The sequence below is a fragment of the Dreissena polymorpha genome, chromosome 4 (assembly GCF_020536995.1).
Source record: "Dreissena polymorpha isolate Duluth1 chromosome 4, UMN_Dpol_1.0, whole genome shotgun sequence".
Classification (NCBI taxonomy): Eukaryota; Metazoa; Mollusca; class Bivalvia; order Myida; family Dreissenidae; genus Dreissena; species Dreissena polymorpha.
In genome coordinates this window covers 133,028,630-133,053,039 of record NC_068358.1, presented here as the reverse complement: position 1 = coordinate 133,053,039, position 24,410 = coordinate 133,028,630, and the positions used below count along the sequence as shown (strand labels likewise).

General features: G+C 33.0%; 1 protein-coding gene across 1 annotated transcript in view; it reads right to left on the bottom strand.

Moving 5' to 3' along the window:
• Positions 1–22,285, bottom strand: part of LOC127878803 (semaphorin-1A-like) — a 55,308-nt gene extending 33,023 nt beyond the window's left edge. Inside the window, exons 1-5 of the mRNA XM_052425331.1 lie at positions 21,650–22,285; positions 15,864–15,990; positions 1,213–1,312; positions 555–606; positions 161–229 (exon numbers count right to left, since the gene is read on the bottom strand). Coding sequence (XP_052281291.1) covers positions 161–229; positions 555–606; positions 1,213–1,312; positions 15,864–15,966 — 324 coding nt within the window. The 5' untranslated portion in view covers positions 15,967–15,990; positions 21,650–22,285. The remainder of the gene's footprint in view (positions 1–160; positions 230–554; positions 607–1,212; positions 1,313–15,863; positions 15,991–21,649) is intronic.
• Between the last annotated feature and the right edge of the window lie 2,125 nt (positions 22,286–24,410).

The following is a 24,410-nucleotide window of genomic DNA, read 5'->3' as shown; positions in this document are numbered from 1 at the left end:
TGCTGATCTCAACTCTACATACGTACATGTTTATTTTTGCATCATGATTGTGTAACCCACTCATATTTTGTATCTACTAAAACATAAAATGCTGTTCTGATATCATATTTTTCCGCCACTTGAACAACAATTGCTGTTATGACAATATTTTTTCCCTCACCTTGTGCTGGTCTTTGTACATAGATGAGCAGGAGGTATTGTCTTTGGAATTGGGAGGCCATTTCAGAGTCTGAAACAGAAATCTCACTTGCAAAAGTATTATATATAATACATAGTGAACTACATAAAATATATATGAAGGTTGAGCCCAAACCTTCGTTACCTTTTCAATATTTCTTTATGACGATGTACATCTCACATACCTATCATATGGATATAAGGTCTTTAGCATGTTATTGTATGTTTAACTTTCTTGCAGGGTAAGAACAAAAAGTGTGTTGACAGGATGAGTTGTCAATGATTATAAAAAAGTTGCTAAACAAAAGCCTTTGTTTGTGTTCATAAATGGCTGCTGCCATATTATTAATAATTTTGCACTTCAGAAAAGCTCTCACCCTTAACTCGTCTTGCTCCAGATCAATGACACTGATGTTATACATCTTATTCCTGAAACAAACATGTGAAAATCTTGTAAACAAAATTAATAATTTCCAACACAATAAAACATGATAGATTATGGTTTATGATTTTTAATTACTTGATAAAATGAATATATATTATGACTGACACATTTTCCACTTTAATGCTCCTAACATTTAAATGATAAATTAACAGATTTAATTGTCTGGCAATTTAGACTCTTTAAAAGTTAATAATAATTAACTGCTGAGGACTTGACCTCAAGTCGAGATCAATAAAAAACAGATTCCACATCTTAGTATGGCATTTTTGGCAAATATGTAAATATTTTCAAGGGAAAGACCCCAGGGATCATATTACAATGTGCATGCAGTGCAGACCCTTCTTGTTTTTATTTGTTCAACATCTAAATCCATATTTACATGTAGTCTATGTAGTTTTCCATAGAATAACAGATGGTTGTTCACTTTTAGATATATATGGGCCTCACTAAAGTAGTCATGCAGTGGTAAAAACATTTCCTTTTGAAAAATGCAACTTATGACTTACATGAAAACATTTTGAAAAACATTTGTTTTTGGAATAATTTTCAGTGCAAACAATTCCTGTTGCAATCATAAGACAAGAACAGACCTAGCCCCAACTATCAGCCGGTCATTTTCCTGTAGGAGAAGTTTGAAGTAATCAGGCTCTGTTTTCTCGCCCTCAAATCGCAGAATCTTCTTGCTGATCTCTGAAAAAAAAATAAAATAACAATTATGTTTGAATATTTGATTCAGTTTATTTGTGCACAGTCATACTAATGTATGCTCAATTTGGCCTTGGTCCAACCCAAGGCGTAGTAAGATATTCAGTCATCTATCCTCATCCATTATCATTAATATTTTAATAATGACAATTAATATTATCACCGCAAACAGTGTAATTCCTCTTAATGCTAGATGCAGAAAGAATTAGGCAAGAAACAAATAGATAATTCTTCACATCTATCAATATTCTCAAACAAATTATTACAAAAAATAGTTTTAACATATAAATGCATATTTGTATGTATCAAGTGTTTTATTCTATTGTTTGACAGTAACAATGGGAGAAAATATCTGCTTTAGAAACTTTGTCTGCTGTATGGGTGACAGTTTTACATGTCACATACTATGTATCAACAACAGTTACTGTTAACAATGACAAATGTGGGCATCAAAAAAGACCAATCTACAAAATGTACAGGATAAAATTAAATTAAGTATCCTGTATTATAATTAAGTATTCAGGAAAACAGTATAGACTACATAAGCAAAAGAGATAATAACAAAATAGCCAATGAAAACACTTGTTTAAAACATTTCACCGCAAGACATTTATAATGTCATTGATCATTTTTGACCCAGGAAGTGTTTATGACCTCAGGAGACCCACTTAGGAGTCAATGTCCAGCAGTTAACCCTTTGCATGCTGGGAAATTTGTCATCTGCTAAAATGTTGTCTGCTGAATTTCTAAAATTTGCCATTTCTTCGATTTTTTTCAAAGAATACTATCAGAATAGCAAACAGTTTGGATCCTGATGAGACGCCACGTTTTGTGGCGTCTCATCTGGATCCAAACTGTTTGCAAAGGCCTTCAAAATTCGGTTCCAGCGCTTAAAGGGTTAACTCAACACAAGAAAACAAGGCTATCTATTAAGGACTGAGAATTGACGTCAAATGTGATAACATACTGATAAACTCAAGAGTTAAATGTACTTTTTTTTTCAATATTCACCATTTTAACTTGATGATACTCTAAATTTTCTTTTTTGTCACATGACAACTGATTCTAGAGTTTCTTTAAACTCAAGAAAATACAATTGAAATATTTACATTACATAGAAAGAAGTAAAATAAAACAAATTACCCGGTAATAAAACTTTGAAAATTGGGCTCTAAAGTAGTAAAAAAAATATACACTAGCTTCTATGTACTTTCACTATCATTTTATAAAAGTTGATGTCAGGTTTTAAATCATAAAAGTACAGCATAGAAAGTACACATCTTCCTTAAAAAAAAACATAACATTTTAATTCTATGAACAACATTTTCACATTGACACCTTCTAATGAATAAATTATGATTCAAATCATAAATGAATAATTCAGAAATTTAAATTAATCGTAATATTCTATTGAAAGCCCCCAAAGAGCCCACTATTTGATCACAGCGAAAAAAAATCATCGGGGTAAAACCTTGTATTTATTTAAATCAATGCTTTTTCCACCCCCATGGATTATCAAACAGTAACCGTGGAAGAAAGCCAACTTTCAGTAAGAAATGATTAGTGTCAAAAAGAGATCTAGGTTTGCATAATAATATTATGTCTGACAGTGTGCCCAATTGTTGGTGACGATAAATTGATTCACCTTGCATTAATCGTAATTACACTATTATCGGCCAATAACAAACCCAGGATCAAACTTGATATAGATCCTGAATGAACTGTTAAATCAAATGGAGGAGGTGATACAAGTACTTCAATTCTTCAAGAACAGTCATCATATTAGTCAAGTCAACCTCCTTTTGATTACTTAGATTTTAGGAAAATCCAATAAAGCTTTAAGAGATGAATATACGCAGAAATTATTAGCAATTAAACTTATAATAAACAATGAATACAATAGAACTGATGACCTGTCTACACTTCTCATGGTGTGACCCAGCAAATATGATTTCAAACAATGACCTCAATATCCTCAATTAATTTTGGACCATAATGATAATGGGGATAAGATTATTTGATGATAGTCACACATCCGATTCGCTTATCAAATGGACCCTAAGCCAAACGATCTGGAGATTCAATTATTTCGCCAGCAGGATGTCCCAAAAAACATGCAAAGCTGCCACATTAATCACTGCATTAACAGTAGAACAATAGTTGTTGTGCACAATGCACCCAAATAATCACAGTAACTTCAGCCGATGATTTGATAACCAATGCAAACAACTCCACAATTCATTTTTTTTGCCCGTCTTGTCACAATCAACGGCTAATGCTGTGGGAACCAGTCATTGAAATGAACATTCCGACCCAGCCAGTCAAAAGTCTCATATGATTACTTCAGAAAAAGAAAATGTTTCAAGACCGCCAAAACGAAACCAAAAATCTTACAAAACTCGATTCCAGATTTTGCAATTTCTTTACTATATAGATTACTACATTTTCATATTTCCAGGCATAAATGGCACCAAGTCCAATAAATCAAAATCAATTTATACCATTTTATGACAAGATGAGACAATATTAGAAGAAACAAGCAAATTCATCAAATTGATATCCCCCGCCAATATGCTTCTGGACACAAAAGTGTTATATTTATCAAGATACAAAGGGCCATAACTCCGTTATTAACAGATGGTGTACAATGTCATTTGGCGTGCATCATCCTCTTATCAATATATATACTCATACCAAGTTTCAATGAAATCCACCAAAGCACTAACAAGGTATTGCTCCGGACACAAAAGTGCCGGACGGACGGAAGTCACGGACTACGGCAAAACAATATCCCTCCGCCTATGGCGGGGAAAAACAAGTGACTTTATTGATAATCACTGCTTTCACCCCCCCCCCCCCCACACACACATTAAAAGTTACATTAGTAATGAAGCAACAATTTAGGTTTCTGTAGGCACATTTAGAACTCTTTCAGTTATCACTTGTGCTGGTTTTTAAATCTGAGTGTTTTATAATTATGGGATCGAAATATCATAAGAGTAATTAATTATATAATGTTCAATAAAAGAGCCGGCCGTCTGGTAATAGTTTTTATTAACATTTCACTACCCGTCTTCCTTTTGTATACAAGATAATATCAGCACAACACTTACATAATGTTTATTAATTCAATTTACATATCCTTATTGTAGACAAACAATCAAACAGTGAAAATGTTGTGTTTATATTGATAAATATTGTGTAAAAACATTTAAAAAAACTCTTAACCAAAACATTTACTTATGAATTTTAAGTATTTGTTTATTAGATAAGTAAACAGACAAGTTTGTACATGTACATGTATATTATAAAACATGTTTATTTGCAATATGTTTAATGCGTATTTTATATGTAAATGTACATGTACATGGCAACACGTACTAAATGCATAACCCAAACAACTTTGGAAGTTCATTTACACAGTGGATTTGGCAAACACTCGCAATATTTTTTACACGGTTTTGAGCACGTTATACAAATTATTCAATCAACTTAGTACAGTGCTGATTTGCTTAGGGTAGTATTTCACTTTAGTTTCCAATCAGTGAACACAAAACTGATCCTAAAGTTTAAATCACAACAAAGTTTTGGCAGCACTTCAATATTGTGGTTGAAATTAAATCATCAATATCCTTCACATACTCACTTATTTCAATACCCTTTGAAAATTGATAAAAATTACATGTACATACAGTTTAAATATTATTAGATATTTTTTAATATAAATTAAAGACAACAATGATTGTAAGGAAATGTTGTTTATACAATTAATAAATAGCTCACAATTGCTATACATTGTATAATTAAGCTTATTGTCAGTCAGGCAGGTTTTTTTACTGACTTATATTAAGTGTTGCGATTTGTGTATTATAAGTTTAGCCATAATACCAGCATTCATATCCAGAATATGATGTACAAGGTAAATTTAATGCCGATTATGAAACAGTAGTATCCCGGACAATAATTAAACTAACAAATTCGTAATTTCATACATACAATTGAAATCAAACACCAACAGCACTTAAAACTATGACCTTTAGGAAGTCCACGGTTAATTTCCAAAAAAAAGGATTAACAGAAACATGTGACATGGCATGATTCATGAAAAATTTATTTATTTTAATTGATCAGCATTTCAGGTATCTTGTGTTTGGAAATACTTGATAGATTGTTGGTATATACTTTCCACTTAAATTTGATTTTGACAAATTTCCAAACAATAACAATGAGGAAATAGAACAGGAAATCAATTCCGTAAATTCAAAAGGTGTTGCTTTTCTTAGAAATCATTATCATATGAAAATATTCTTAATAAAAAACTAACACCTCAAGACTTGCGAAATGTTTTTAAGTACTGCTTATTTGCCATTATTTTTGCCTAAAACGCAGCAAAATCATATTGTAATTGATATTACAAAAAAACAATTTTTTTATAATATTATATTTCCATTCATAAAAATGACAACATTGTAAAGCAGACAATGGTTAAGTGGAAAGGATAGAAACCACTATAAATCTCTTAAGGACATGATTCAGTCATTCCTCTTAAGAAAAGGATTTTATCTCTGTCCTCCAACATAATTGTTTATTTACAAAGGATTGGTACATCCTATTGTTGTTGGTTTTTCCAGATGTCTGACCATAATAACAGCATGAAATGCCTTAATTAGGTTACCACTACTTCAACAAAAATAGAATGGTTAATTCTAGCAGCAAGTGAAAGACACATGAGTCCTGTGACATAATACACAGTGACTTGTATTTTTAAAATGTTACGTTCAAGTAATAATTGGTAAGTCGGGACCGACCTATTGGTTTTAAAGTGTTGATATTTGAATTGCTGTCAAAAACCTGATAGACCGAATCATGATACAACAAAATGATACTGCATCAGATTTCCCAATATATTTAACTAAATAAAGATGTGATTTAAGGAAAACAAATTATAATGACAGATGACTTGACTGCACATATATGCTGTATTGCGTTTTGACTCAATTTAATTGAATATTGTGACTGTTTATAGGGCTGACATAATTTTGTTTTAAATACATCATAACTAATTAAATGGTATAGGTAATAGTTATCATTAAAAGTCAATGTTAAATGACAAATTTTCTTGGTACAACAAGTTAACTTTTTGTAAAATGTGTATTATGAAATACCCAATATATGGTGATTTACATATTCAAACTTAATACTTGCAGAACCATATAAATAACAATGAAGTGGGAATCTTAATACTAATACAATTTCTAAACCGTCATCCCAAAGTATTATTTGAAATGAATCAGCAGATTCCTTGCTAATTTAAATCGGGTAATAAACTTGAACAATGAACATCCCCCCTACCGACAGCTATTGTACTATTGCTACACTTTATTCCGCATCCTGACACACAACCCTGATTTATATAGAGGAAAAATGAATATTTTACTTATTTTTGTAATTACATCCAGAATACATACTGTTGCTCAATGACAATCAGGTACTTCCCATTTCATTTATACCCATTTTAAATATCTCACATTTTCAAATGTTCTCAACAATGACTTGCAGAAAAATTGGATGAACAGTATTTTATATATTTTAATTCTTTAAGATTTATAGATTGCATTCATATCATTGACAATTTTACATTACGTGCAATATTCTTTTTACTGTGCTAATTATATTAAGATATTATACCGTTCACAGCCAATACCTTTACAACATAAAATAAACCTTAATTACTTTGCACATTATTTTATGCCCCATCCTTTGCAGTCTCCCTGGAGAAAACAACAAAGAAAGTATGAAGACATAAAGTCTCCTACCCACATACCCATAACAGCCTTGCATTGAAATTTTAATTAATGAACAGCCATTGAACAACAAAACATTCTAGCAGAGGTGATTGGAGAGGCTAACTGCCCATCCATGCAATGCAACCAATCCAAGGTATTATGATCGCATCATGAACAGATAATTGAGCCATGCTCTATGAAAAAGGGGTTTAAAACATGTGCATAATACAGTCGGCACAGGCTTATCAGGGACGACACTGTCCGCCTATTAAACTGCATTTTTGCTCAGAAGAGACTTTCTTAACCCTTTGCATGTTGGGTAATTTGTCGTCTGCTAAAATGTCGTCTGCTGAATGTCTAAAATTAGCATTTTCTTCAAAACAAATCCAAAGAATACTATCAGAATAGCAAACAGTTTGGATCCACACTGTTTGCAAAGGCCTTCAAAATTCGGTTCCAGCGCTTAAAGGGTTAAAACAGAAAATACCATAAAAGCAGAAAGTGTTGTCCTTGATAAACCTGTGGCCGGAAGGCCCAGGCTAATTGTGTACAACACTTAATGCACATGCATTAAACCCCTTTTCACAGAGCACGGCTCAATTGTTGTTTGGTCTGATTATGACAGGCTAATTCAGAGATAAATCCATTGAGTCTAATTAAGTTCAGGCATGGTGCTGATTTTATTGTTTGTAATTCCACACACTCATCAATTTCTTGGTACAAGCGGATTCATGAACAATATAGAATTGAACTCAATAAGTTGTCATTCTTAATAGATGAAAAACACACTAAGCACCATACATTTGGAAAGCTTTTTGGCTGGATTGCATATCATTATACATATTCTTGTTACCATTATCTGCATGCCTCTAAGCAACATAAGGGAATGAGAGTATATAACACAAAATTGGTGAATTACTTAACTTGACAGCTTACTGTAATTAACCTGTTTTGTCAACCATACATCCACAGACAATGTCTATAAACCGGCTTGAACAGTTAATATTACGTTTACCACATTTGCATATTTGCATACTAATATTACATTAAAATATTACATATGTCAAATGTCATGCCACTGGTCCCTACATTAACAATCAAGGACTTCTTAAGTCACATTATAATAGAAAGTACCTGTTTAATTTTATTATATATAAGTCACCTTTGACACAAAAACTGGATTAATTATTACTTTAGTTTACGAAAAAATTGTTGTCCAAGAACAATTTGTAGCAGGTAAGTTTATAGAAGATCTGCCATTTTACAAACAATGTTATCCAGAGCACAAAGCACAATAGTACAAGGAACAAAATAGTAAAATCTAAACAACATTTTCTGTAACAGCATGCTTATATTGATTCCATTACTATCAGTATTGATATTCTTTACATGCACCAAAGACAAAATAACAACAAATAAAAAATGTGTCCGATTTAAGTAAGAAATCTGCAACATTAAATTTATTTGGTAAAACAAGTAATTTACAAGGCAATCTCAGATGATTAAAACAATTATAACCAAACTATATATAAAGTACCATAATGATAATTTATAAAAAGTTTAAATCATACAACAGAGGACCTTCAATTTAAGAGCATGACTTGTAATTAAATGCATCACACCCCTAAAGCGAAGGACTACGGGCACCTTAAGTTGGGGCATATCCCCTGCTCCAAGATGTTTGTCAACAATCACACAAGATTACCAGCTTGTCCTTTATGTGAACTTTACATAGAGACACTTCAGTCTTGTCAAACTAAATGTCCGTGTTTGAAAACCTCTTCAAATGTTCAAAAGTCATACGAGCCCAGAACAAAATGGCAGCATAAGACAGCCAATCTAAGCAACCTTGGAATGACGATACATGTACAGGATTTGCTGTCATATTGTCACAAAATCACCAGTTATTTTGCAAGTATTCATGATAAGCCCAGTCTTTTATGTTTGCACGTACATCACCAGAAATTTACACTGATAAATCGATATAATAAATAGTTTATGAACTAGTGAAAGGAACTTTCAACATTTTGCAATGATGTTGGAGGGTCCTGTGATGCAATTTATTACATCGCCCATTAAAGTGCTTTAATAGTATTTATCATGTTGATATACAAGTCATATCATATATACAAACTAAGGTTTTTTGTTATCTTCTCTTTAATATTAGCATCATTTTAAGAACCATCAGATTACAAATAAAACTATTGCGAAATTTAAAATCACTATTTTGGAATGTTTTCCTGTTTTTAAGAAAAGCCTTTGATTATTTCATAACATGCTATTTTGTTTTAAATTTAAGAATGATAACATAAACACAATAGGGTAGCATGAAATTAAGCAATCATTGTATCTCTTTATCATTATGGGAATACTTATTTTTTTTATTGATACCATTTTCATATGGGAATATGACTTATTTGTTTTATTGAAACACTGAAATAAATTGGTTAAATTTTATTCCAATGTATTTGCACTCAGATGGTTGTCTAACAAGTGAACTAAATGAGCTAGACAACCAGTCTCTATGTTTCTAAAATGCAATTTAGTGCACCAGTCAAAGCAAAGCCTCCAATCAATCAAGATTAATGTTATGAGCTGAGTCACCCAAAAGCTTGCAGGCACCATTTTCTAAAGAAATACTGGGTATAAGCTCTGAGATGTAACAGATTTGGAAGAAATTGGCTCCTGGCTATAAATGGAAATGTTAAAATTCTTACACATCTGTAATGGAGAATTTCTGTAAGTTGCTCCCTGAACATCTGTTCTTGTAATGAATGATGTTGCCAAAGGAAGTGACTTAACAATAGAACCTTCAATTGATATTAAAGAAAAGGAAAGAGCATCAAACAAAGTGACCTATTATTATAGAACTTGATAAACAAAACACTAAGTTTTCTTGAAGAAAATATATTACACTTTATTAATGAAAACTCAAAAATGCATTTACAAGTAACAACTTTCATCATTTTTGTAACATGTCTGCCCATGTATAAATCTCATTGTCTATTGTTAATGAGTTACAGTACTTTCAAAAGAATAATTAAGCTGAATTGTAATTTTTGATAACCAGATCGTTTCTACAGAGGCATGTTCATACCAAATGTAGCATGATCAATGCATGCACACATTTTGTCCCACATTTAAGGTTGCTATCGCCTTATCATGACTCACTAAACGCTCACACCACAAGTTGTCTCATTATCTAAAGCAAAGAAATACAAATAACACAGACTTTTGAAATACATAGTGTGAGAAATGGCCTTTTAGATATGCATGTCTGAAAGGCTACTACCATATACATGTAAGTAGTAGAGCAGACAGGGATATTCTGGCCACCCTGCAATTGGATGATGGGTTGGACAAAGGCAGGGCAATTGTTAGGGGAGGGGGGGCATGATTCTTAAACAAGACTCTCCGGGAGGGTTGAAACTGCATGTTTCTTTACCAACTACACCAAGTACTCAGGGAACTGATTGTAGTGTCTTAACCCTTTGCATGCTGGGAAATTTGTCGTCTGTTAAAATGTCGACTGCTGAATTTCTAAAATTAGCATTCTATTTTTTTTCAAAGAATACTATCAGAATAGCAAACAGTTTGGATCCAGATGAGACGCCACATAATAAAATTAGCATTCTCTTTGATTTTTTTTCAAAGAATACTATCAGAATAGCAAACAGTTTGGATCCAGATGAGACGCCACATTCTGTGGCGTCTCATCTGGATCTAAACTGTTAGCAAAGGCCTTCAAAATTCGGTTCCAGCACTGAAAGAGTTAAAACCCTGTTTGTTTTTTTGAAAAGGTGAAACATATAATTAAAATAAGAAGATTCAACCCAAAAAACTTTAAGTATCATAAGTCTTTGAATATTTTAATTATCTTGAAAAAAAAGTACATTGCCATTTTTACTACAAAACAAATTTATACCTGAGGCATCATCTAAGCCCTTTTAAGCCTAAGTAAACCATGCAGTGACATAATCATTATGTTCACACCCTATATTAATGAACATTTATCTGAATGTCAGAAGTCATTTACTTAAAGAGTATAGACATAAATCTTTATTAATAAAGTAAAAAAGTAAACTTTGGCATTTGTTTTTCGCCCTCCCAGCTACTATATCCAAAAATATTGAATCTAAAATTAAATTTGGTTTAATGACATCATAACTTAATTACTCATTGGAGTTGCTAACCAAAAGTTTAACAAACTTTGCACATTAAATAATCAGGAAATTGCACAGCAATATGTGCATCAAGCTAACATGGGACATTACATGACATTAAAATGAGGAAACTTGGTCCAGAAAGATTACAACATCAATTTATTTACGCACATGGTTGCTAATAAGCAAAATATTAGATTTGAAGCAAGAAAATAGTTTGCTATCATTTTTATCACCTCATATCCATGATTTATTGCCCTAATGTGTGTACTCAGTGAAGTACGAAGTTTTAAAGGCTCAATCACTAGACACTGATATGTACCTCTTCCATATCGATTTAATACATTCAAATACATTAAATGATTTTGGGACCCTAGGACTCCAATTAAAAATCAACATTACCTGCCAAAAAGTGTGGCCTTAGCCGTGTGTGAAGAGACAATTAAACAATGGGAGAGCCTCCCATTAAATTTCAACACTTGTTTTGTTTCTTGTATTGCCATGCTAGATATAAAATTTCACACACGTTTACTCATATCTGTCTTATGAAAATGAAACAGAAGAACAATTATGGCTCTCTCTAAAAGGCCTACAGTGACTTGCAAAATATTCTGGAAAAAAAAACGGCAAACAGAAACAACACAGGCTAATTCAGTCATTATCAAATTACCACTTCATGTATAAAAACTTAATCTAGCTTACAAGTCACAATACACCAGGTGTTTTATAAGATGTAAAACTGAACCCTTCAATCTGGACCACATAACGGTTTGCAGTGTGGCTAAAAAAACAACACCCTTAAGGCAGTTCTCCTCGGTTTTGTTGGTCCACCTGGTTTCCAGCTATGTCACACTGCTACTTTGCAATTTGTACCTGTCAGAATCTCGACTGCCTGCCCTGTTCAGCCTATCCAGTCTGGTCCATGACAGCCGAACTGGCTACAGAGAGACTTAATAAAAATGTTTTCCAATGTTTGGCTTTTCGTTTGTTTCATTTTTTGTAACTTATATACATCCTGCAGAAAAGCCCTATCATGTTCTAATGTTTTTGCACTAAATGCCATGTAATGGAAGTGCTTTTGACTCGCCTGAACATACTGTTAACCCTTTCCCACTCAGAAGCAAAGTGAAGCAGAAGCAAAGTGAAAATGGCTATGTGCAAACAGCATAAAACCAGACCTGAGCCTGCGAATAACTTGCAGTCTGTTCAGGTTTAATGCTGTTTGCTGCTCATCAGTATCTAAGGTTTGGAGCTGAAGCCTTTACAACTTGAATCTAGTAAGAAAGGTCTAAAATCAAATATGACTTTCTAAGGGACTACAAATGCGTGAACACACGTATCTAAGTGGTAAAGGGTTTACATACTGTTAAACCATTTTTTTTTTGCTGTTACAGACATTAAGGCATCAGTAATTGCTATCATGTGACAGACATTTAAGTTTTATAACATGTAAAATATAAAAATAGAAGTCTTTAAATGATACTCACTGCACGTCATTATCATGTAAAGTGAATATCTTTACTCATGCATGTGATGCAACAAAACTTGTAGATATAAAGGCAAAACATTTTGTTTAGTTAATCCCATTTAATCAAATAAACCAATGAACTCTTCCCTAGAAATAGAAGGGTATTTCATAAGGTTTAAACTTAAGGACTTGCACATAAGTGTCAAATGCTTTTCAATGTTATCATGTTAAAATCTTCCACTACTATCTATTAAGTGCTGACTGTACATAACACCTGAGCAACAAACTATTGAAAAGGCGAGTGATAGTTAATAAAATTGGATCAAAGACACTTTAAGTCCTTGCAAAACTTAATTAAATACAGTGTAATGCTGTGGATAGGCAGACATCTTGAAATTGCGACATGTACACTGAGTTTTCTTGGCGACAGAGGTTGGGGGCAAGTATCAAAGGCATTAATGTGTAAAATCAAATTATATGGCCATCAAAACTTGATGACTAGTAATCTGATATCAAACTGACCAGTGCTTTAATGAAAATTCAGGGACATTACAGGCATTCTGACCTTACCATGTGTAAAAATCATAGAAATCGCCACGTGCAAGATCATAAAGAATCGGAATGTGTCTCCCTACAGAAATAAGGGCTTTTAAAACTTGAATCCCATCTGAATAAGGGGATTGATCTGGTATAAATTTTGGGGCCGCAGTTGAACCCTCCTTTTGTAGGCCTGCCAAAGAGAGGTGACAGAATAAATGATGGGGCAAAGAGCTAGACTGTTTTATGTTCATATCTAAAAGTATTATACCTTTGAATCAGTTTTCCAAATTTCACTGGAGTCAAGTTCAATGTAATCAATCAAATACCATTAATTTATTCAGAACAGTAATTGTGATTTATAAATATTTCCACTTTCATTGGGACAAGATATTAAAAATGAAAAGTATGGTAGGAAATTTTATAAAAAATAGGTCAAATATGGTTTGGAAACTTTAGACTATGATAAACAAAAGATGAAATGTCCTTAGAATTCATTTGTTTATTTTGTTTTAGAAAATTTCCCCATGTACAAGTTCATTTTCATTTCGAACAGTGACCTCTTAGAAAAGTGATACATAAAAGAAAACCAGTACAGTTTTAACAAAGAGACAACAATGGCAAGTATAACCGAACAACAACACCTGATAAATAGGTTTCTTTTGTCCCTTGTGTTCACTTACTATGTAGTAAAATGGGAAAATGTCATTCAACTTTCTGACATCATCAGTAAATAATCGAAACCGGAGTCTGATAAAAATCTTTCTATATAAGAATCATTAAATGATGTTATTACACTTAAATTGATATTACAAGGAAAATGATATATATACAATTCAATCAATAACTAAGAACTTGATTTATCAAGATATTGTTTTTATGTTGAAATACTGGATACCTGTGCCAAAAAAATTACCTACATACGCACGTAAAACGCAAACATCAATCATAAATTATACCTATGCCTGTCTACCACAAACAGCCCGATGTATTTGCATACTGAATTCATTTATTATGTTATTCAAGAGCAAAAACATGCTATCACCTTTTAAAGGCCTATCTTATACCTTGCACTATGTCCTAAACTTACTGATGCATTCTAAAGGCTTTAACTGCTTGATTATTCAAATTCATAATAAGCTTTTTTTGGCAAAATGAAGTTTTACTTTACGAAGCATATTTCAGTGTAAAAAGGCAAAAAGTTTAAGCACCTGGGAATTAAAACTCCAAGCTCTGTGAGAAAGCATGGATACAAATTAAATTATGCTAAATTATAAAATCAAGCATTGAAAAATGTGTTGATTGGTCAAAAAATTATTTATCTGATTTAACGCTTATATAGGTTTTATGTCCAAACACAATACAGAGCAAATAGTGTACATGACCTCCATATGTAATCTGTTAAAATCCTTTTAATATTTGAATGTTTGACCTCCAAAAAATGAAAGCTCCACTTTCACACATTTTTCGTAAACAGTTTGACACATTTCGTAAGTCTTGACATTCATGTACATGCATTTTATTTGCCTACTGTGACATTAATAAAACCACAATGGTTCACCACAAAAGTGACATAAAACAGTGCATTACCATTAAGAAACTATGGTTTTAGCTGAAAATATTTTTTTTTCAGGGATTTATAACTACCAATTATTTAAGACTTTTTTGCATATTAAAGCTGAAGCTTCATTTAACATTTAGTAAGAATTCATGAAAAGCAGTTGGTATGAAGATTTCATTAAGGAAAACAATGTTAAGTGACTTAACCCTTTGCATGCTGGGAAATTTGTCGTGTGCTAAAATGTTGTCTGCTGAATTTCTAAAATTAGCATTTTCTTCGATTTTTTCAAAGAATACTATCAGAATAGCAAACAGTTTGGATACCGATGAGACGCCATGTTCTGTGGCGTCTCATCTGGATCCAAACTGTTTGCAAAGGCCTTCAAAATTTGGTTCCAGCACTGAAAGAGTTAATAGGCAACTGCATGATGATGGAAAGTGGGATCAATACACCAACTGTGTGACCTGCACAAAGGCATGGCCATGTATCATACATCAATAATTCAGTATTATTTACAACCAAGATGATCTTATTATCTTGCCAAGCAATTAACCTACGTAGCTTTCATCGTAATAGCAGAAACCGGATAATAAACAACAGATATTTAAATCAGATATGCCTTTCTTGCGTAAGGGGCATGCAGATGCAATTACCAATATGAGGCAACTCAATAGAAACAGCAGAGGTGGAGTAGGTTGCAGGAGCAATTAACACTGTGTTCAATAATCAGCAAGGATACTGGAAGCACAGGTTATCATATTCTCGTCTCCAAAGCAAAAATTACAAGATTGCCTGGGTCATAAAAAAAATGGCTGACCAGCATGGCCTCATTGACAGACAGGGCTGCGCAGGCTGATCTGGAACTATGATGGCCGCATCTTGTATGAGACCCATTTTCACATTATGTGGTTAATTGTTGTATTTTTGATCTGGATGAAATATGTAGAGGAAAAAACATATTCAGGATTGATTACACAACCATGGTCTGTGAGAGCAATGGTCAATTAGCTAAAACACATACCTTCATGCTTGACCACAGCTTTTGGCACCCAGGTGTGGGTGAATGAACCAACGCAAGAGATCAGCACAGGGACCAACAACAAGCATCTTGCTATGTGCCACATTATTCACTCTGCCTCGGGCTCAGTCTGCAAAATGTGAATGAAATCATTGTAAGTTATACGAAAAACAATAACTCAACCTTCACCAGTTATATTAAACAAAATTATGAAAGTAAATGTTTCTATCCAACATAAAATGCAGTGGCTATAATTGAATAGCATTCTTATCTCTGAAGATTAAGAAAAACAAGAAATGTGTTTGTCAGAAACACAATGCCCCCTATTGCGCCGCTTTGAAATAAAATTCAATATATCATTTGGCAGGTTTAGAAATTATCTCCCTTTTAAAGCATATTACTTCCCTCAGATTGTATTTTATGACTTTTGACCTTGAAGGATGCCCTTGACCTTTCACCACTCAAAATGTGCAGCTTCATGAGATACACATGCATGCCAAATATAAAGTTGCTGTCTTGCAAAAGTTATGGCCAATGTTTAAGTGTAAGGATGGACACACAGACTGACAGACGGACAGTTCAACTGCTATATGCCACCCTACCGGGGGCATTAAAATACATAGAGGATATCATTTTAATAAGGTTTTTTATATATCAAATATTGTTCCTGCCTATTAACCAGTAGATTGTGCTAAGTTAGGAATGGTTATACTTAATTGACTAAGAAGTCATATCACACAGGAGACATTTAAATGGAAAGTGAGAAATTGAGTCGCGTTCTGGGAAAACTGGGCTTAATGCATGTGCGTAAATGTCGTCCCAGATTAGCCTGTGCAGTCCACACAGGCTAATCAGGGACGACATTTTCCGCTTTTATGACTTTTTTCGTTTAAATGAAGTATCTTCTTAGCAAAAATCCAATTTAGGCATACATCACTTTACGCACATGTATTCTGCCCAGTTTTTTCAGAACACAACTCAATTTATCTTGCTCTTAAACCCTTAAACCAGAGTTTTTATGTCATAGATCTATCCTTATACAATATTGCTTAACCTTCAACATCAAGAATATGACAGTCGTTGCAGAATTTATATATTGTTCTGGCTGATATTTTTGAAGTTTACAAAACATCACTCTTGCAGTTTCAAATAAAACCCATCCATCAACACTTAAAACCCGAAGAAGGCACAGTTTGACATTCAAAAGAAAGCATAATATTCAGATCAAAATAAAGATTTTTTTTAATGTAAATGTGAATGTTTTGTGTATTAAAATGAGTCACAAAATTAAAATGGGAGTAATGTTCAGGTTTTTCACTACTTTAAATTTCAATGCTTCTGTGTTTGCTAATACATCATCAAAAACTGTTGAAGAAAATGAAGACAACGATACATAATAACATATATAGATTTAAACATCAAAATTTAACACACAATAGTTTTTTATCTGTTACTTTATACACAATAAAAACAAAAACATGCTCAGAAAATTTACTGTTTTCATATGCTTCAGACAATTTCATTTAATTGTATTTCCTGTAACCTCTGGGTCAATCCGTTCCTTTTAAAGAACCACAGCAACAAACTATTATATCAAGGGTCACTCCGTTCCTTTTAAAGAACCACAGCAACAAACTATTATATCAAGTCAATCTTGGGAGTAAAAAGTTGCCCTTTTTGTAATCTTCTTATTGAATTCATATCATATTTTGCTGACATGGTCATACCGTAAAACGTTGTGTATAACGCGCATTTATGTATAACGCGCATCTACTTTTTAAAGCTAAAAAATCGGGAAAAAAAGTTTTTGAAGCAAAAAAATCGGGGGAAAAATTCCGTACCGCAGGCTAACTGAAAATCGTTATATTTACATTGCCGATCTTACTTATTCTTTTATTGCTTCAATTAAAAATGATTTTTAAGACGATAACGATACAACTAGTTGGTGTTTTTTTTAAATCATATTATGCGTAAAAATAAATGTTTGGATTTAAATGAATTATGCATGAAATGCACACTTTCCACGAGGATACCATCACGGTTTTCATCATATGTCTCCGAAGTAACTGTCCACGATTTTATCGTGGAGTACACATAACGGATGGATTAGTTATAACTAAGAAACTGACATTATTGATTGGTATTGTCACCTGGTTATTCATGCATGACTAATTCACAACCGCGCGTTTTATTTACAATGCCGATATCATGCGTTCTTTTCGAGTGTCTAAAATTGACAGGAGACTTTAACGACTCAAACTTCTCAACACCATCACGACATTACCGGCGATAAACAAACAATGGAGGTGTGAAGCCGTTTGCCGGTTCGCATGTTTTGATAATAGCCCAGCTACACAAAACTTGACAGGTGACGCAAATTGCTCAATAATCACATCCTCAATCTTGACAAGACGTATGAAAAAGTGTAAACAAACACAGCATCAATTTTATTAACACATTTGAAAAGCAAGAAAAATAATCTTAAATATATCGGGAAATACCTTGCCGACATACTATTGTAAATCGACAAGTGCCCCCAAATAAATTGTGTAACCCTAGTACAGTAGGGTATAATATTGTGGGAAAAGTAAACAATAACATTTAAATAAAAATGGCTTCCTCGTTTTTCATTCTCTTCTTCAAATTTATTTGATTTCAATGCTCTGTACGTACCTGAAAAAGATAGAAAATATATATGTTAACTTTATAATGTTTGTTCATCTTATTCAGATCGTCAATATAACACTATTATTAACATAGTTACAGTTAAAACACCGGAAAACAGAATGATGCGAATTACCGCTACTGGGTAACTGACAGCGAAAAAATGTCTTGGCATGGCTGAAGTTGTGCATAACGCGCATCAAGTTTTTAAAATGAAATTTTGGGGTAAAAAAGTGCGCCTTATACACAACTTTTTACGGTATTTTGTGCTAGACACGTGGGATTAGGAACATGTGTATTTTCCATGGCTAATCTCTTGAATCTATTGGACTTTATTCAGGGCTAATCTTTGTACACATTAATGGTCAGTGTAATGATGAGGAAAACATCCTATCAACTGTAAATGATCAGAAATCAATGTTGATAGAGCAGTTACAGTTACTGGGGATATATGATGTAATATATACTTTTTACTGCTCTTTGCTCCCTCTACTGTATAAATAACAGTAATAGAACAAAAAATCCATAATGCCTCCAATTATGCATTGTTTGTGCAAACAGTGACTGTCAATGTTTTGATATTTATTCTCAAATAGATCCATGATTGCATTCAATTTCTGATTTCCGGCTCCATATTTAAACACCAAACAAAAATAAAAGTGGCAATATAAAAGATCAAAGTGCCCAGTATAATTGTATCTGGTCCACATAAAAGTTGAAATAACAGCAAATATAAAACTGTGACCATGACTACAGACTTGTATCTCAATAGAAAAAGCATGGAAAATATATTTTTAATTAAAGGAACTGTGTGTGGTCTGGTGTTATCTGGTCTACGGGGATTAAAGGGCTTCAGTTACTTAATATTCCTTACATAACCGTTTAAAAAAGTTGACCCCCATAAGTGGAAATTTATCCAAGGAGATGCATTCTATTAAACACTCATTTAATAATCAGATCATAATGGCCCTGATGAATGAATAAATGTACAGCTAATGAATTTCTTTGGAAAGTCAAATGGAGTTTAAATTGGTACTTAGGGGTCACATTTACTCTTCTGTTACATCAAAAATACCATAAAAGCATAAAGTGTCATCCCTGATTAGCCTTTGTGGACTGCCTGCACATGCTAATCCGGGATGACACTAAAAATGCATGCATTAAACCCAATTTTCCTAGAACGCCTCTCAAATAATCACCACATCCAGTCAATGCAAATACTTATTTCTGCATGTACTTGGGTAGAGCCACTTCATGTGTCACACTGCAGACCAGACCCACTTCAGGTGACACTATAGATCAGCAAGTAAATTCTGTTTGACCAGATTTCGGCCACCAGATAGATCTCTGGCCAGCATTCTTATCAGAGATTACATATCAGCTGGGAAATTAGGGCTGCATGCCAATCATCTTGAGAGCCTTCATGTTCCAGTAGAACAAACAGACCACAGGCTGCAGAATAAACACTGGACTAATCTTGGTTGGTTTATTAGTAAGACAGAACAACACATCTGATCTGACCACCAGCTGAGTGTTTGGGCACTGCAGGCTACATGTGGTCAGTTATTATTATATAAATATATGATAAATCTTGAGGTTCACTCTCATGATATATGGTGTAGATTCATACTTCAAGTGTGCATGGTTAAGATGATAAGTAGCCAGATGAGGTGTACGAGTGTGTAGGTGTGAACATAATCAGGTGTGTTATATAGCTGCTAAGCAAGATGCGGGGGGGGGGGGGGGGGGGGCCCACAAAAAATCACACAAGAGCCTTTTACCCGTGGGGATTATTATATAATATTACATTCACATCAATTGTAATTTCAATTTTTTTATTTGTATAATTAAGCAGTAAGTAATCTACACTCCAAAAGTTTCTTTTATAACCTTTGATAAAAAACAAGGTTTAGAACTTGTTCAAAAATATATAATGATAAAATGTGTCTAGTACATGTACGGTAAGTTGAAATTTGTAACAGCTCAAATAATGTAATAAACCTGGGTATGAAGTTAAAAGTAAGTTAAAAACTTCATTTAAATTCTTAGCAATCTGTTGTTTTAACCTTCCCTTGATATATAATCAGCAATGTGTGTACTCAATTAATAATAATAATGTATACCATATTCCAGATGTGAACATAATCAATTATCAACCTGAGATAGCCCACAACTATGTGATGTAATAAACACATCAGGAATGTAATCAATGTTGCAAATGTTTGTAAATCTGACAGCTTCAAAAGCTTATATAGCCTGAAACTTAAAATATTGCTTTATGCACATACATGTAATTTTTTGCATACAGCTGCTTTCACCTTTAATACATCAGGTCACAGCCACTCCTACACCATGTCGCCACAAACTGTCACATACAGTGCATACTAAGCCTGCAGGGTATAGCATATTAAAGAAGCTACAATTAAGATGTAAGAAAACATATGGCCCCAAGACCTTCAACACACACATCAAACAATATCAACAATGACAATTCATGTGTCAATGATAACAAATTGTACATAGTCAACAAAACAAACTGGGGCTACATGTAGATTGAAGAAGGCTACAAATTGCAATTTGGTGCAATTAGGACTAATGACCGATCAAAGCCCAGTCAACAGCCCATCCATCACAAGGGGTTCTTGACAAGTTAGACCAGCCATTGACACTATGCAAGAAGTTGAGTCCCACATTTGGTTTCTGTCATCAAATTTTACTTCATTTTTAAATTACAAAATAAATATTTAAACTTATAAATATGTGAAATTGGAATAAGACATCAGTCTAAGAATTAATTGTGTTTTTTCAATAATGCATTTATTGATTATATACAGTTTAACCTATTGTATTTCTCCATTTTGACAATGTACATGTATAAGTAAACTAGAGTAGGATATCAAGGGATAATTTAAATTGATTTTACTAGAAAGCTGGATATTTAATTAGTAATTTATCTTAAATCATCAAAAACTGAAAAATGTGTCCATGAATATATGAACCCAGTTAAAAAATACAATTCAAATATATAGAAAACATTCAGTCAAAAGGTAAAACATTATTGAAAACACAAACAGATGATGAAATCAATTCTTAATGTCATCTCAAAACATCAATTATATACATACCTTCTATGTAAGATAAAGAACTACAAATGTGTCCTGCACTGTGTTACTTCATCAAACGTCTTAGTGAAGGGATTGTCCTGTTTATGTTCTAGTAAACAAATCCGATATAACAAGCAAACACTATTCATTAAATGAAATACATGTGATCACTGTTATGATGTTTTTAATCCAGCATGTACCGTATGTTTCGATGTATTTTATTTACTTTTATACACCAGATCAGATATAAATTTTTACTCCATTGAACAATCTAGTGCAGGGATTCTTCTACAGCAAAAGAGGCCGCTGTTAAACAGTAACAGTTCATTTAAAAACACCTTGATCTGAAAATTAATGTCACTATACAGAAGTTATTTCTTTACTTATTTAAGCTGTCTTCTCTGACTTCTGTAACAAAAACCAATAACACTGAAGTTACCAATATTCTTCACAAATGTTATCCTGTGTTAATATTATAAAAAGTAAATCCTAATAAATATCACACACAGAACTAAATCTTCACAAAACTTGATCAAGTTTTACATGCACACGTCCATACACCTTTCACAGTTTTACTATAACCATTAGATACTATGCTATCTTAAACTGGTCTGTTAAGCTACACTACTAGTGCACTGAGGCGAGTTATGGCTGACTGCCAAAAAAGCTGTTGCCTTTGATAACAATGATTGGCTGATTTTGAATTGTAGGCGGAGCTTAGGCAAAAATAATCCTGATTTTGACTGTAAGGTCATGGAGGAGCTCCAAATGTTTCACACTTCTTCAATAATGTCAAAAGTGTGTCTTTTAAATGGCAACAAGGCAACAATAGGGTAGTTAAGAAAGTTGTAAACTGGTCAACGCTCTAATCCTGTTAGCTTGTGCTTCAACACTTGTATATAGACATTGTTGATTTTGTGGACAAACATGCAATCAGGATATGTGTTTAAACCATAAGTAATCCATCACCTGCATAATATATGGAAATTAACCCATTAACTGGCAGTGATTTTTTGTAAATAAATATTACGAGTGACAGGACAGTATGGTTTCAGTACAATACTGATTCAAGACAGTTATTTACAAAAGCTTTATAGTTGACTTTTGCATGAAAACTGAGGGTCCTCTCTCTTGTCTGTCCAGGGGGGCTGACATGTAAATATTGACAGGAAAACTGGAGACTCAGATCAGATTGCAGACAGCGAATTATAGATAGTAACATAAGACGATTATTATAATTGTTTGAAATACAATTTAAAAGCAAGATTTCCTAAAAGGTTTTCATTATTTCTAAAAATAATTTAATGTTGACAGTTTAACAATTTACCTTACCAGAAGCCATAATTTCAATAACTGAAATATTAAAAACACTACAGAACTCCAAATATTGAATTTATATTAAAACCTAACAATAATTATAATAGTAATAAATATCACCTATATTTCAAATATTCATATAACATAGCTATAGATAAAATACAGACTGACATATTAAGTTGTATATCTAAATTATTATACTTTAAGGGCAACAAGCAAATCCGTTGAATTCATATCCCCCGCCAATATGCTTCTGGACACAAAAGTGTTATATTTGACACTCAAAAAAGAATTTTTTCAAGATACAAAGGGCCATAACTCTGTTATTAACAGATGGTGTACAATGCCATTTGGCGTGCATCATCCTCTTATCTATATATATATACTTATACCAAGTTCCAAAGAAATCCGCCAAAGCACTTCCAAGATATGGCTCAGGACGGACAGAAAGACGGACGGACATACAGACAACGCCAAAACAATATCCCTCCGCCTATGGAGGGGATTAATAATAATTTGTTCAATTACTCTTCCAACACTTATAATAAGTACCGGTACCATTATTTTACAATAATCTCAGTTAATTGGGCTAGTCATGTAGGAGTCACACATGCATTATGAAAGCCAAGGCAATGGCAAGTGACATTGATTGGGTTCCAAAAATACAAAAATAATACAATGTTTCATGTGACTCATTCACTGATTGGAAGCATTTCAACATTAACAAAGCAATAGCTGATTTTAAACTTTAATTTGATCTAGTTTAGACCAAATCTGGTGAAGTTAGTACTAATTTGGCACTGTTTTAGTTTACTGTGGGGTTTAAAATGAAAGCCTGGCATATGTTCTTGGCACTGTAACAATAAAATTATGTTCTTAACTGCAGATTTGTATTAATGTGTGCAATGAACTTTGATAATGGTATTTAAACAACAAGTGATTGAGTATGTTAAACTATAAAAACAAACTTATAAAATCACATTTAAGAGATTGAAGTTTGATTTATTATTCACTGTTCTCAAGTTATTACTGGTAATTTTAAGATTGACAACTAATTGTTCGAAACTTCTTATTCCAATAAACAGCTAGAGGTGGATGCATAGTAAAAGTTTTAAACACAATTTCCTGTTAAAAAAGGACCACAATTCTATTAAATAACAGTGATCGAAATGATTATATTTTGAATATAGGTGTTGTTTTTTTTGTTTTTTTTATAAATAACAAGAGATGTGCTCGTCAGAAACACAATGCCCCCTACTGCGCCGCTTTGAAATAAATTTTATTTATTTTTGTTGACCTTTGATCTGGGAGGATGACCTCCAGCTTGAACTTCCACCACTCAAAATGTGCAGCTTCATAATATACACATGCATGCCAAATATCAAGTTGCTATCTTCAATATTGCAAAAGTTATGGCCAACGTTAGGTTTTTTTCGGACAGACGGACATACTGACTGACGGACAG